The following is a 16207-nucleotide window of genomic DNA, read 5'->3' on the forward strand; positions in this document are numbered from 1 at the left end:
TGAGGTGGACAGATGCCTTTGTGTTTTCAGATAGGTAGACTGATTAATGTCTTGCTGATACAGTCTTTGCATTTTTAATATCCAAAACCTAGTATCTAGGGGAAAACATTTTCTGATTACTCAATTGTTCTTTCTCTTTCTGTACCTTATAACTTATACCTAGGAATCCCTAGGTAACCCCTTGGCATTGCCTAGGTTACAGGTTTTTTCTTAGTGTGTACTGTAGCAGTCTGTTCTTCCATCTGGTAGTTTTGCTTCACACCTTGAAGTAGCTGTGAATTCTGCTCAGTGCGATGTCTTGATGAATGCTCTTTTGTAATTAACATTTATTTCTTACAAAGAAATAAATTGAATGATCAAGAATTTACTGGACAAGCACAGGCTTTTAAAGAGAAAAAATTAAATGCCCTACAGTATGTATAATAATCTTCATACACATTTTATTTGAAACATAGTTATGATAGATATCCACATTCCAGTGTACAAAGGTTTTCTTCTAAATCTTACTTTGCTTGAAAGGTTGTATAAGGTTATAGTAAATCGTTTAATGCATTTAAATTGATTAACGATTGCTAATCACCAATCGAATAATAGAGGGAAAATATTTAATTAAAATAAACATTTTACAATAATAAGAAGAAACAGTTAAACCCTGAAAGGGTACAGTAGATTTCTGAAGTATTGCATTCTGTAAATAATTGTGTTTGAAAAAGTACTAAAATGAGAGGTAAAAATGCTATCTTGTCGCAGTGTGCCTAAAGAGGATAGAAGACGATTTATCCCTTTATTCCAGAAAGAAAAACTTTAGACACCCTGCTGTAGAAAATTAGGCACATTTCCTTTGTGCTTAATGTACAGTATGTACAGTATACAGTATATTCATGATTCATGGAAAGAACAATGACAAATGTTTGTGAATTGTATTGTGTTTAGCAATTAAGAGGGAGTATATTGTAGCAAACACACAAGTACAGGATGCCTGCTCTCTTTAGTAGACTTGGGCTCTATATGGCTAAGACTCGGGCAAACTAACCTGCTTGTCTTGGGTTTACCCCCAGCCTGCCTCATTTCCCTCAATGCCTTTGCTCAATGCTTCTGGGGTAGGCTTCAGGCCACCTTGACTGTGAATTGGCTAAGCAGTTATTGAAAGTTTGTGATAGGATACTTCATTACAGAATTATTGCTACAGTACATTTGTTTTCATGAGCATAACTGATTCAAGGGGACTGGTTTAATTAATTAACTAAGGTAATGGCAAGTTATAGAGCACAAAAAATTATTGTTTCTGCTTTTTTGCTCTTTTTCATGCAGTTTACTGGCAAATCTTGTGATCGCATATAGAAACCTCACTTGTTTCCATTGGCAGAAGGGGTTTTACATAGTGAACAGCACCGCAACAGTCCATTTTCTCTTGAACATTATCACACTTCTGCACAGTTTACTGCCAACTTATCTCAAAAGAGTACCAAGAACATGTGTTCAGTGTATTTAATCTTTGTAAGGGAAATTGACTTTTGTGTTTCAAATTTCAGGAGTATACAAATTTACCTGGGTGTATTCATCATTAAGCGCACAAAATACAAGAGAAAAATATAAAACTGTAAACAATGCCTTTAACTTAGGCTTAATAAATTGGAAAATCTTTATGCTTGGTTGTTCTGAGACCATAGTTTTTGCTTTACTGTTTTTATGTAATAAAAATAATGACTGTAATAGTAAATACATTTACAGCAATACTAAGCTACTGTATTGTTTTAACAATCAAGAGACTTTCTGTAAGTAAGAATTCCATTGTACCAGTACATGTACCGGTTACATATGGCAATAAAGTTAAAGTTCAACTACAAGTTCAATAACTCTTTATAGGTGCACATCTAATAAGAGAAATATGTATTTGAGTAAAATATTATTTGGGAACTTTATGTACAGTTTATCTTTGGAAACTGGATAAGAAGAGCAAAAAGCTTAAAAAATCACTTAGAGACAGATAATTTAATGTCTCTAAAAACACCCCAGCATTGAATTTAAAAAGAGAGCATGACATTTTTTGATTATCTCTCATCAACTCTGCTTGTAAAGTTAGCTTAATTTAAAACTATTTAAATGCAGCACTTTGTTGTCTCTCTGAAAATAAACAGATATAATGTGTTACAAAATTTTAATTTAAGTGTCATGTACAGCAAAGTAAATTTGTATTGAAGTTTTTTGTTTAAAATTCTATGGGGAATGCCCTAGGCTCAGCAGTCTAATAAGATATTACTTTTGTACTCTGTAAAACCTTATTTAAATGTGCCTGGAAGCTAAGCCTGGTTAAGACTTGAAAACTACTCCTGAGCATAGTTCTGTTCCGTAAATTACACATCAACTTGTGCTCTGGTTTTTGTGATGTAAAAGTAACAAGAGCCTTCTTTTAAAAGGTAAAAACACACTGCCATTTGTTTCATTCTTTCCTGGAACCAAACTTTTCTCTGTGGTACATTACCTTGAAAATTTGCCAAGAAAGAATTGTTGTATTCCATTTTTTTGTTTGTTTTTAATTGAAATGGATATTTGAATGGTTAAATAGATTTAGAACAATTCAAATTAATATCTCATCTTAATACAGCAATTTACATTGTTTTTTTTTCACTTAAATAGGTTCCTTTCCTGGTTTCTGATTTTTTCTTTAGTCACACATGAGTCACACATTGTATTATCATTGTTGATTGGGTGGAAGCTGACTTCTGTCTGTAGTCCATTGCCCTGTTATAGACGGATACACATGAGAGTTGACTTACTGTATCTGTAATGGGAGCCGGTCCTGACTCCCATGTAGTGCATTGTTTAGGACCCTGTGCAGACGGTATAATCCGGAATTGACTGGAAAAGGACTATGGGGAAAACACAGTTAGGAATGGAAGGGATGACGATCGTGACAGTATCTGCATGTAGACCTGGGGCATCTCTAAATTTCTGGGTGGCTGGTGGTGCTGATTAACAATAATCGATTGATCAATTAATTAATTATTTGGCTCTTGCAGTGGAGGATGATTGTCTTCTGTGAACTGAAGGATGATGTCTTCTGTGAGCCCTCTTCAATGCTCTGGCTTTGCTACCATCATTAAAAAACAAAATTAGCTCAAGGGTAGAGAATTTACACTAAATATTAAACTTAAAGATAGTCAAATATCCTCATTAATTTTTATTTTGGGCAGTTAGCAGGAAGCACATCTTGCAAAATGCCCCCGTTAAGATCATGGATAAAGCACATTTTATTTAGAAAAACAGTGTATCAATTACAAGGATGTCATGCACAGTTAAGGCACAAATGTAATAAATTAGATTTATTTTCACATTCCATTCACATATAAAACACAAGAGCCAGTCACAATGATCAAATAACGCAATTTCCTGGGGCAAGATACAAGAATTCTCCCTCCGAAAAAAAAAACTCTGTCTAGAAAAATATAGCATTTGTCCACTTGTACATCCCCCCATCCTTTCAATTGTGCTCTGATGATGTTTTCTCAAAAAGGCAGTACTACAGTATGTGAGTGCTAACTAATTGAGCTTGAGATTCATTAAATGACCCCATTAATTACAGAGATGATTTAGTGGTCACCGTGCCTTGCAAATGAGTTTGCCCTGAGAAAAATAACTGGGTTATATGAAGGCAGGGATGGCAGAAGTTGTTGCAGAGGTCTATGTGTTATGTTTGTCTGTAGTCATCCCTTCACCTCCGTCTGGTGCAGCAGGGGTTTCCCTTAAGTTTAAATTACCTTGTAGGTCTTTAGACACTGGTTTTCCCTCCTGCTGCTCAGACATTACACTGGCTGGATTTCTTCCACAGGCCACAGCAGAGGCACTTGGTTAGCTCTAGGGTACAAATTACAGACTGCACTTGCTGCCTTGAATGAACATGATCGCTTCTTCCCATAACAATCATGTTGCTTTGCTGGACGTGAATCTTGGTTAGGCTTTCTGACAAACACCATAGAGTATGCAGTTATTCTTCAATGCTTTTCATAGGTAGTGAAGATTAAACAATTAAGTCCTGAAGCCTGGGATAGCTAAGTAAGACATTTTCTAAGCCATTATATGTTCAAAATCCTTAGTATAATTTAAAATACCTTAGAGCAGATTAGTAAAGGTTGATCTCCCAACGTTATCTTTACAGATAATCCTGCCACGATAAAGGTAGACAGATAAAGGCAGGATTGTTCTAAGCAAGAGTTAGTAGCTTACATAGACTGATGCAAAACTGAAACTGCAAGTGTTAATTGCAATTTGTAATTGCTTTTGAGAGGAACCAGGCAGGGGAAATCTCACTTACTGTAAGTACAAGCACAAAGATCTAAATCACCTCTTGGGACCTGATATATTGCCGTTGAAGAGATATACTTCAGTGTTGGCTGGAAGGCTCCACATTTTGTTTTTCCCTGAAGCCTGATTGTTTTCCTCTTACATGGAAACACCAGACTGTACCCCCAAAGGAAATAAGACATGATGATCGTTTCTAGGAGAGTGAGGGTATGGAGAGTGTGAGTTCTTCATTTTCAGCTATGTGATAATGTTTTTACTCTTGATGTGTCTCAGCAATGAGTCAGCAATCCAAAATGTCAATGATGTTCTCTCACATTGCTGTATTTAGTGAAATTTTACACTGAACTTAATGGAATCGGTACAGATAAATCAATGGTGTGAGCACAAACCCAGAACTGGATTTATCCACCCGCAACGCCGCATGGTGCATGAAAGATTTCTCAGTTTATGAGGTGTCAAAGTAGTGTGATGTGTACTTGTAGATGCTGCTATCTGCTCCTGCCTCATGCCTGAATAATGTACTGCTGTACACTGCGGCTATACTTTTATACTCTGTATATATGAGTTCTGCAATTAAATTTTTTGCAGTACTGTACATTTACTGTACCCTTGTTTCTTACTGCACTTTTAAAGCAGTATTTTCCTACTTTATCCTTTGTATATCATCTCATATGGAATCATCAGTCAAATGAAGATCATTCTTACTACTATAATTTGCCAGGTTTTAATATGACATCTGTATTGTTCATTTTCATTTCAAAATCAATGTGCAGAGACCTTTGTACTGTACGTATCTTTTGGATTGGTTTTATAGTATTGCCTTTCCACTCCTGTAGGTTAATGAAAGGAGTTGTGACTGTCAAAATGAAAAGCTACCATTGTTTCTGAGAGGCAGCGAAACACCAACAGCAAAGAATTCACTGCATTGGAGTTAATGGTACAAATAGACTTTCAGAAACGAAGCTCTCTGCTCCAGTAAACTAATCACATTTTTTATTTTCCTGGTTTTTGACACTTGAAAAACTGCAGTGCTGATTGAGTTGTAAGTATTCCACTGAACTTACACATATGCCAAATAAACAAATATGCCAGATATGTTCTTTAAAACGTCATCAACATAAATATAATGCATTTTTAAAAACAAAGATATTCTGATATATATTTAAAGTGTAGAAACTAAACAGCCATAAAAATTATTGAAAAGATTTATATCATAAACAGGTTTTTTTTGTATCAAACTATTAGCATACAGTATAAATGTATCAACTCCCTGTAACTGTGTAGACAATCCTTGGTTGTCCAGTCTTCCGCCTGTGCCTGTTGCATGTGCATGCTTTGTAATCCCCAACATAACTCAATTTCTGTACACCTGACATGAGTATCTGAAATTGTTCAAGAGCAAAAATTGAAAAAAACATGTACTAAAAATAAAAACATGACAATGTCAATTGTTGGCTAGATTGCAGGGAGATCTGGAACTTCATAATGGCTAATCTCACATTAATCAGTCTGTTTGAGAAGGGACAATGTGTTTTTCAAGAGCTGCCATGTCCCATGAATCTGTTGTACCAATGACAAATACAAATTTTTTGTGTCGTAATTTTGAGGAAAGTTATCAGGAATGTATCAACCTGCAGAATATATATATTGCAGTTTTGTTTTTTTCCCATATCTAACATGCACTAAACTAAATGACATAATTCAGTGCATATAAGAAGAAGGAAGTAATAAGCAGTTCAGGTTATTGATCTGTGAGCACTGTTGTGACTGTTCCATGAGGGTTGTTCTGTTAAAATGCATGTGTACACAATCTGTGGGGTACTGAAAGACCATATGAGGCTGTCGAATATACTCAAGGGGGCCTCTGACCATTAAGACCATTGAGAGTAGGTGACTACTCTTAGGCAATGTTGTCTAAGAATCTAGTCTGTACAGTAGGGGTTTTCTGCTTTGATGCAAACAGTTGCAAGTAGCAACTGCCGAGCAAGTAATGAGCTTTTGGTAATTAAGGAGATTTGAGCAGATTATTCCATTGCCTCATTGTTCTGAACCTATGTGAAGGCTTGTGAATGCTACAGAGTGCTACAGAACAGATATAACTCTGTACATCTGTCGAGCTAGGAGGGATGCTAGCAGGTGTGTAAATATGTTTAGCTTAGGTTAGGAAAAAAAAGACATTGATTTTGCTTTATTAAAATGGGAAACATTTAATGAAGCGACACTGACATGTGCACCCAGAATTTGCTTTCCAGTTTGGCTTAGTGTTTACAGCCGTAAAACCTGTTAACAACCTGGACATTTATACGGAGAGACTTTGCTTTTGAGCGAATAATCAAAGAGATGATATGGAAAGCAGTGTCCTCCGTGCTGAAATTATGTGAACTTTATATGTATCCATAGTCAACCTTAGTCGAGAGCTCCGTGTTTCGAACATTTTGCATTGAATTTATGTGCAAAGAACTTTGAACGAAATTCCGACTGCATTTGAAACATTTGCCTAGTGGCATGGTTTGATTTTATGATTTACTATATTTGTTTTTGTTGCCACTGAACAGTATAATACTGAACTCATGCAAGCTAAACTTTTGGAAATTGTAAGGGTATGCTTCATTGAATCTCTTCATGAGAATTTTAAAATAAATGTTCCCTTTTATTTACCTGAGAACCACCCCAAAATACATTAGTCATCCATTGCATCAGAAACATTCATCACATGAACTATGGCAAGCAGAGTCATTCAGACTTTCCATTTACTTTAACATCTCTACAGAACACTGTCACGATCGCTACTCCTCCTCTTAAGGGCGCTCCAGCCCTTCCTTGTTCTACCTCATTCCTCACACCTGTTCCTTATTCCAGCCCCTCTTTAGTTCCACCTTAAAAGCCAGACGCAGATGTCACTCGAGGCTCTTCATTGAATCCTGTTTCCTGAGAGCCCGGGTCCTGCTATCCCGTTATGATTTTAACCTTCTGTTCCTGATCCCCTTCCTACCCGGTTCCCGTGTTTTAACCCCTGGATGGATCGCCTGGCTATGGACTCTTGCTTCTGTCTTTGTTTACCCGTTTGGACTTTTACATGGATTGTTCGCCCCGGAATCACTACCCCTGGACACCTGCACCCCTTGGACACGCCCCCTGTCTCCATACCCTCTCCTGCATGGCTTTTTCCCAAGTGTTTCCTCTCTAATCCGGATCGTGTCGTCTGCATAGGGCCCGGAAAGAACTGTTCGTGACAAACACATTGTGCAGTGAGAATAGCTCATGAATTCCTTACAGCAGCACCGAAGTGCTGTGGGTGTGAGTCGCAGCAGCTGATTGCACACACACCGTCTCCACCAAATCATACTGCAGCAGATAAACAGAAAATACTGCTTGATTAGGTAGGAAAAAACATAAAATGTTATTTTTCTTCTTTTCTTAATGTTATACTCCATCAGATTTCTTTTTGTGCTCATTGGGGATTTCTGTCCTGTATGATCTTTAGCCCTGGTTTTAAAAATTGAATCTTGAACACTTTCAAAAATGTGTATTTTGACACATTCGCAACTGGAGAATGTTTTTCTTATTTGATCAGCTTTAATTCATAGTGGCAAAATTGATAATCATAAAGGGCTTCATTTGGCGAGATTTACATTTGTAAATTGTGCACAGCTCTATAATGCTTTTAATTAAAAAAATTATCATGGAGAATATATTGATGGATAAAAAATATATTAGAAATTTGCATTGTGCTTGACCTCCTGAGTATTAGCTTGATCCTGGCAGTGTTGACACCTAGCCTCGATCAGCCTCTGTATAGATGGCTGTGGAATTTAATGTCACTCTCCTGTTGCATTAGCAGCCAGCTGGAAGTGGCTGACCAGTCAGGGTTAGTCAGAAAAATGCAGCAGTCAGCACAGCTCCCAACATGTCTTGACAAAAATTTGTCTTCTGTCTAGCCTGTCAGGTGCAAAATATCATTTTTCATTTTTGAATAAATGAACGTTGCCCCTGAACAGTCTCCAAGCAACCAAATCATTTTTACAGACATTCAACCTTTTTTTTCCCCTGGAATCATACTGCAGCCAACCACAGTCTAAAACAGTTTTACAGATGGATCAGACCAATGTGGCCAATGTGCTGGTGTGGTGACTTCCAGGTGGCCTACCCTTAACTTCCTCAATGATCGAATACTCTGTTACAGACAGGCTGCCTTCAATCATGTTAACAGCAAACAGGCAATCTTCATTTCTCTGGCAGAGTCATGTCTTTCAGTATTCTTCCATAAAATAAAATCATTTCTTTTGAATGGCTTTTTAAATGCATTTTTAATGCATTAATCCAGACACCTGTAATTCAAATCAAATACCAAGCACTGGAATTTTGATGAAATCTCATGACTTGTGCTCAGTATATTGTTATCCCTTAGAATAAATCTGCAGACCAGTCTCCTTCCTGTTAAAATACAAATACATACATTCATAAAATACTAATACAAATACTGATCCATCCATTTTCTAACCTCTTTATCCAATACAGGATAAAGGGTTGCAGGGGAGCCCCTGGCAGGAAACAGGAGCAAGGCAGGATAAACTCTGGACAGGATGGCATCACAGGGCACACAAAGACCCACACACTCCCCCTCACACCTAGGCACAGTTTTCCAAGCAGCCAGTTAACCAACCAGAAAGTCTTTGGAAACGGGAGAACCTGGGGAAAACCCACAAAAACATAGGGAGAACATAAAAACTCCACTCGGATAGCATCCTTGGTCCAGAACTGAACCCAGAGTCCCAGCATTGAAAGGCATGTACCACCATGTCATCCCCTAATCCAGAATACTGTATACATTTATACATTTAAAATTATGCATGCTTTCAATGACCTATTGATTTAAAACCTTATCAGTGCGATGATAAGTCGGCCTGAGAAGATGAAACACTGCTCACATAAGCTCTTCATATGGCATCTGAATTGTTAGTTCCACCGTCACTAAAGATACAATATTTGGTTTATTATTGGCAAAAATAATATAAATATAAAGGGTAATAAGGGTAATAATATAAAAATAAAACAAATAAAAAGGGTAATAACTATAGCCCTATTGGCAGCACTGAGAATGAAGATGTATTCACCAAATAATATTCCCAGTTATATCACCTATCATCATCTATTGTTTATCGTTTAATTTAAGTGTTTAATTTCAAAGAACTAAAAATCCCATTGTGCAATTTTTAAAAGGACATAGCTCGGCTGAGAATTTTCCATGTTTATCTTGCTGTCAGAAGTTTACGGATGAGTGCGTCTGACTGTCTAATTGATTGCTGAATAATTGCCAATATGCGTTAGCAAAAAAAGCAGGTGTCATTTTGTATGCCATAATAAAAGTGGCTGTTTGAAATGATGAATTATGAGTCAGAAAAGTGGCTAACTGAGTTAGAAACCACTAGGTGAAGACCTGGCCAGTAGAAACAGTGTATTTTTCTACTGGGTGTATTTTTTATTAGGTTTATAAGCTAAGGTTGCTGCTGAAGGTGGTGTTAGTAGGGCCAGCAGGGGACACCCACCCTGCGGTCTATGTGAGTCCTAATGCCCCAGTATAGTGACGGGAACACTATACTCTAAAAAGAGGCCGTCCTTTGGATGAGACATTAAACCGAGGTCTTGATTCTCTGTGGTCATTAAAACTTTCAGGGTGGTTTTTGAAAAGAGTAGTGGTGTAACCCCTGCGTCCTGGCCAAATTTCCCATTGGCTGTTACCAAACATGGCCTCCTAATAATCCCCCTCTATGAATTGGCTTCATTAATCTGCTCTCCTCCCCACTGATAGCTGATGTGCGGTGAGCATTCTGGCACACTATGGCTGCCGTCGCATCATCCAGGTGGGGCTGCAAATTGGTGGTGGTGGAGAGGAGTCCCCATTACCTGTACAGCCCTTTGAGTGGAGTGTCCAGAAAAGCGCTACATAAGCATAAGCAATTATTATTATTATTATTATTATTATTTTAACAGGAGGTCAGTCCTTTTTCTTTTAAATCTGGAAATTGTTGCATGCTATCTAAAACATCTAAAACAAGAGCTAATCCATGATTGGTTGAATTGATTATTATATAAAATCCACAAAAATAGTGAAAAGTTTTTTTTTCTGCACTAGTGCTGATTTGCTTGAGAATAATGGAACAATTCAGAACTCAACTAAAAGGTTGCAGCTGGCTCTCATAATGAAATCCCCATGTAAAACAGGAAAAGAAAACGCCCCTTTCATTATATTCTCTGAATACTGATAAACACACATTTGTTATAAGCACATACAGTACCTTTCCCCATCTTTTGCATTTGTTTCACTTCCTACATACATTCTTGTCTTATATTTTATGATTATGTCTGAAGAACACACTGTGAAGAATGTTAGTCCAGTAGTAAGAGAGTTATTCTGGGTTCCCAACTACACTTACAGATGCCTCCTCAGACCACTGATGATGGTGACTTCTGTGACATGAGGGGCTGAGAGTCCTGTCTGTACCAGTTAATCATGATAACAGAGTAGCTGTCATTATTTGTCTTTCAAAGAAGTTCATATACCTGAAATTTTAGTTTAAAAAATACATCTTTAACTCATTGAATTTACTATCAGATTTTAGGTCTGGTTAAATGCAGTATAGGTCTTGTTAAAATGAAAATGCATTCCACTCAGTGTTTCATTTTTAACAATGAGGTGCTAGTGTTCAATGTGAATGAGAGAGAGCACATTATGAGGGGCAATGGAGGTACCAGAGATTTTAACAGTAACATGCGTTTACTAACTTTCAATGCATTTTCAAGACACAAATTTTGATTAAATGCAAAAAGGGTAACTTAAAAAACATTTTACTGTTAGTAACTTTAAATACTATTAATATATGCAATTAGACCTACTCTTTACTATTCATTTTTTTTAAACTTTTCCACTCTCTAGGCTCCCTGTCAGGTCTCTAGGGTTTCAGTATCTGATTGTCTACACTGTAGATACTGTGGCAGAACTGCAATGAACACGTTTTAGAGGTCACTTCACCCCCTTGAAGCCTAGACAATATAGAATTCTGCCACAGTAGAAGGTGCATCGAACCATGTTCTGGTGCTTCAGAGTTTGCCACTTTCTAGGGAATGGCAAAGCATGGACCTGAGCACACAAGTGACTGTGATTGACACTCAGAAGACATAGAGCAGAGCAACAAACATTAAAAACAAACCCGTAGGTAGCCGTAACGACAATAAATAGGGTGAAATTCTCTTCTTTTTCATTACTGTATATTCATAAGCCCCTGACTAAAAAATGTACAAGCAGGTGTGTAACACGGTCAAACATTTTTTTGTTGATCAGCATAGTACTCTTAATTTAGCATTAGCATGATTTTTTATCTTTTCAAACAATTTTCTCCTCATTTCTAAGGAGATGTATTGTTGAATATTTGACTTTGAATGTGTTGAATTTGTCAGTGTGAGGATTTTTAATACTTATATCAAATCCCCTTTGTAATCTTCTGTTCAAGACTGATAAAGTTTAGTAGGACATTCCATTAAGCCCCATCTGGTTGTATTTCTCTGGACTGATTCCAGAAATATCTTTAAAATCTATATTAGACCCTTTATGATCCATGTCTAATTAATTAAAACAAAATAGTTTTATTTCTGCAACATAAAGAACATGACAAGCACTTCAAAAGAGCCATGTGTCTGTGTGGATTTACTGCAAATACACTGTCTGTCTCTCTTTTTCAGGAGTACCATACATGTATGTCCAGGGAATACCTTCCACGGAGGAGAGTATTTCTGTAGATGTAAAGCTTTATAGTCACAGATGGAAAAGACAGACCTGGCCATCACAACCAAAGCCTATGGATAACAACAGAGCAAGCCAGGACCAGGATACGTCTGACTCAGAGCGGCTCCCACTCATGCCATCTGATGAGGATAATGACAATAACACTCAAACAGAGGTACGAGGCTGATTTAAACACAAAGGGAATTGAATGCAGGTGCTTGAAACCTTGCTATCTGGTTTTCTATGAAATTACTGTATTCCATTGTGTACATTATGAAACCTGTATCAGAAAGAAATAAAAGTAAGAGAAATACTTTGCATAGAGAAATTACCAAACAAGTTAGATCCACATAGCTCACAGCGTGATGTGCCAAAAGAAACACACTGCTGGAAAATGGTTACATGAAGAATCATTGCAGTGCCATTACAGAGAAGATCCAGTTTCCAGCCAGTTAACCAGTGTCCTAATGGGTCTAATGGAAGAACTAACATAAATAAGCTCATTTTCAAAACCACTTCTGCATTATCCATTTATGTTAATATTGCTCAAATTGTGTGCAGTCAGGATGTCTCCAAGGCTCTTGAATTAGTTTAAGAGCAGACTGGGTTGCACTATGGTGAGGTGGTTAACAGTGTTGTCTCACAGTTCTAGTCTCTTGGGTTCAATACAGGTCACCTGTCAGTGTTGAGTTGATGTGGACATACTGTATACTATAGGTTAGAGTTTATTGGATATTCTAAAGGTAGATGCCCTCTTTGTCTCGTTACTTACTCATGAGCAGAGTGCCTTTAGTGCCTCTTTTCTATTTTACTAGCTCTGGTATTGTTAGAGAGGGTGTCACACAGTGGCCTGAGCAAGGCCAAAGTAGGTCCGTTTTATCTCAGACTGGCTCCGCCACAAAAACACCCAAGCAAAACAAGTGCAGTCTATTTACAGTGCTCCCAGTCCCCCACACCAGAAAACAACCCCCCCCCCCCCCAAAAAAAAAAAGAAACAAAACTTATAATTATAATAACTTATAATTATTCAAATAAGGGTAAATCCTGCTTGTCTCCACCATAAGCTGACTCACCCTGGAAGTACCTACACCAAACAAACAGTGAGTAACATCCATTTTGAGAGCACTCTCCATTACCACCATACTCACTCATACCTGTGTTTAGGTATTTCAATTTATATGATAAAAGGTATGTTTATGTTAAGTGAATATATATGAAATTAAGTAATAGCAGTCACTAGTCAAGCCCTGAGTGTGCACCCTAAGGAACTTATCTAGCAACAGCTCAATAGGAGGTGTATGAATGCTGTATTTGCTGTGCTATCTGTACCCGGTGACAGACTCCTCTGTCACAGAGGGCTATTGTGGATTTGTGATACATTTGTCATGACCTCTGCCTGAGGCAGCAGCAGCAGCTTAAAGAGCTTCTGTGGTTCTTTCGGGTCATCTTTGCGGTACAGAATCTACCTGGTGCAACACTATTTACCCCGACACTCTAGGAGCTCCAGTACGTGAATGATGCCGGGATCATTGAGCAGTCAGACATCCCATGGCCCTTTCGGTCAGTGCTAATTAAAAAGAATGTCTTATTTTGATTCTGCTTGGACAGCTGGGACCGTAATCAGATGATGAGTAAATACATTTATCTTCTACTTAGGATCAATGAGACCTTGGAGAACATTGGTAGGTCATGTTGGTTCAGCTCCCTGGAACTCAGAAGTGGCTATTTGGAGGTTGAGCTGGCACCAGAGGAGTGATTGACCACAAGACCACATTCCCCATGCCGAGGGGGCTGTGAGAGTTCTGAGTCATTCTCTTTGGTGAACCTACAGCTGGTGTTCCAATATATTTGGGAGGCAAGGCTGAAGCTCAGTCCAAAGACTTGCAGTCCTTGCAGATGGACATACAGTTCCTGGGGCATATGGGAAGTCACCAGAATGTCTCTAATGACCCTAAAAAGGAGAGGGTGATGACAATGTGGTCACACCCCAGCACAGTGAAGGAGCTCCAGAGGTTCCTGGTCCTCACGTCCCACTACTGCAGGTTGGTGCAAGGGTTTGTAGATCTGGCTGCTCTGCTGCATTGCTAGGTAGTCATCCTGAGAGTAACTACTTCGGGGCAGAGCAGTGGCACTGTGGCTAAGGATCTGTGCCTGTAGCTGGAAGGTTGCCAGTTCAAATCCAGCAGCCAGCAGAGGAATCCTACTCCATTGGGCCACTGAGCAAGGCCATTAACAACTGCTCCAGGGGCGCTGTACAATGGCTGACCCTGTTCTCTGACCCCAGGTTTCTCTCTCTGTCTGTGTGTCTGTGTCTCATGGAGAGCAAGCTGGCATATGTGAAAAGATGCATTCCTAATGTAATAAATTGTATATGGCTAATAAAGTGATCTTTAGTGGTCATTAGAAACTTTCTTCCCTACCTCAATGGAAGGCCATTCTTGGTCCCCTCTGAACATGCTTCTCTATAGTGCCTGTAGGCTAGAGAAATACTATTTCACTGTAAAACATCAGTCTGGAGCTCAGCATCTGAAATCACTGAAACGGGCAGAATGGTACAAAGAGGAAAAGGTTACAGTTTCCATGGTTGCTGCTAACAAGCTCAGCATACACCAGAGGAGAGATCCATACCTGGCCCTGGTACGGATTTGAATGGAATAGGAATGGGTTGGTTAGGTTGCTCCAAGTCTGTTAAAGGGCGTGTGGCCCTAATGTCATCCCAAGCAATCTTCAATGGGGTGTTTTACCAGAGCTGGGCAGTGTGTGGCACTAGGGAGCAACAATGGCTGCTGGTGATCCTGAGGGTGCTAAAGGCAGTCTGTGAAGTGCTTGAAAGGAAACGTTAAATTGGCCAAGACTGTGAGGAGGCTAAAGGCCCACTTCTACTCAGGAGGGTACCATGTAGATGTTCGTGACTTCTGCTGCACATGGGGCATCTGCTGGTCATAGACCCCCTCTATAGTATGCGAGTTCATCCACAGGGGGCAGATGCTCCATTGCATAAAAATGAGACACGGTACCTGAAGTGTACCTGAGGAGCTTCATAGTGATGATAGGTGGAACATCAAGTTCCAGATGTTCCTGGTGCTGTACCACAGATTTTAAGAAGACCGGGACCACCGCAACAATCTTATCATTCTACTGACAGGTTCAAATATGAGAACATGAGAAACTACAGGAAAGGTCAGAAACCTGGACTCAGAGACTTTGTTATCTTGTAATAGTGGTGTAGACTGAAGAAATAGGAAAAGAAAAAGTAAAAAGAAAAACAGTCCATGTGGGGATGTTTAAATGTGCTGTATATCCCACAGGTAATATTTTATCTCAGTCTGAAAAGCTGTTGATCTTTTTATAGCCTCTTCCTTCTTCATTACAACCACATTATAAACTTTGGAGTATAAATCTTCCTAAAACAATCAGTCATGCATATCAAAATCTGAATAAAAAGTTTTATGTTCTAGTGATCCATAATACATTTCTACAAAAATCTTCTGCAAAAACAAAATTATTTTGTGACCTATTTACTTTCAGACATCACAATTCATCATTTCTGCTGAGCACTCTGTAGATATACTTTGAAAAAAAAACTTTTATATCTGAAGATATTAAACTACATGGTGATGTGTTTCACCATTGTTATCATTAGATGCTGTGCTTAAATAGGTTAAAGAATTTTTATAGTTTGCCTTACTCACAAAAACAATGATTTTCCCATTTTAAATATTTCTCAGAGGGAGAATTTTGGTAATATTGATGCTAAAAATATATTGTATACAGTAAGTAAAAGTCAAAATTTCTTCTGGGTTCAGAAGCAATGAGTGTGACTCATGACAGCTAAAATGTAAAATATTAGCCAAAAACCTTCATGTAAAAAAATAGTTCCAGTTTTTCAATCCGTAATCTATCATTGAGAACATAACGGAATCTCCTTGTTTCAATGGTGCTTACATTTTTTCTGTACTGTTTTTGCTCTTACATTTTTACCCCCTTTTTTAAATTTTTTTGCCTTAAGAAGATTGATTTCAATGGGATTTATTTTAGTTCAAATGAACACTGAAATTCTGTCTTTTCCAGGATGCAGTCAAATGAAAACAGGGGCTGTTGACAGGAGAGAATGGAAGTCTAATA

General features: G+C 38.2%; 1 protein-coding gene across 1 annotated transcript in view; it reads left to right on the forward strand.

Annotated features, from left to right (window-relative positions):
- Positions 1-16207, forward strand: part of plxdc2b (plexin domain containing 2b) — a 215615-nt gene that overhangs the window by 65795 nt on the left and 133613 nt on the right. Inside the window, exon 2 of the mRNA XM_015354546.2 lies at positions 12040-12257. Within this exon, the coding sequence (XP_015210032.1) occupies positions 12040-12257 (218 nt within the window). The remainder of the gene's footprint in view (positions 1-12039; positions 12258-16207) is intronic.

This window comes from Lepisosteus oculatus, chromosome 6 (genome assembly GCF_040954835.1).
Source record: "Lepisosteus oculatus isolate fLepOcu1 chromosome 6, fLepOcu1.hap2, whole genome shotgun sequence".
NCBI classification, from domain to species: domain Eukaryota; kingdom Metazoa; phylum Chordata; class Actinopteri; order Semionotiformes; family Lepisosteidae; genus Lepisosteus; species Lepisosteus oculatus.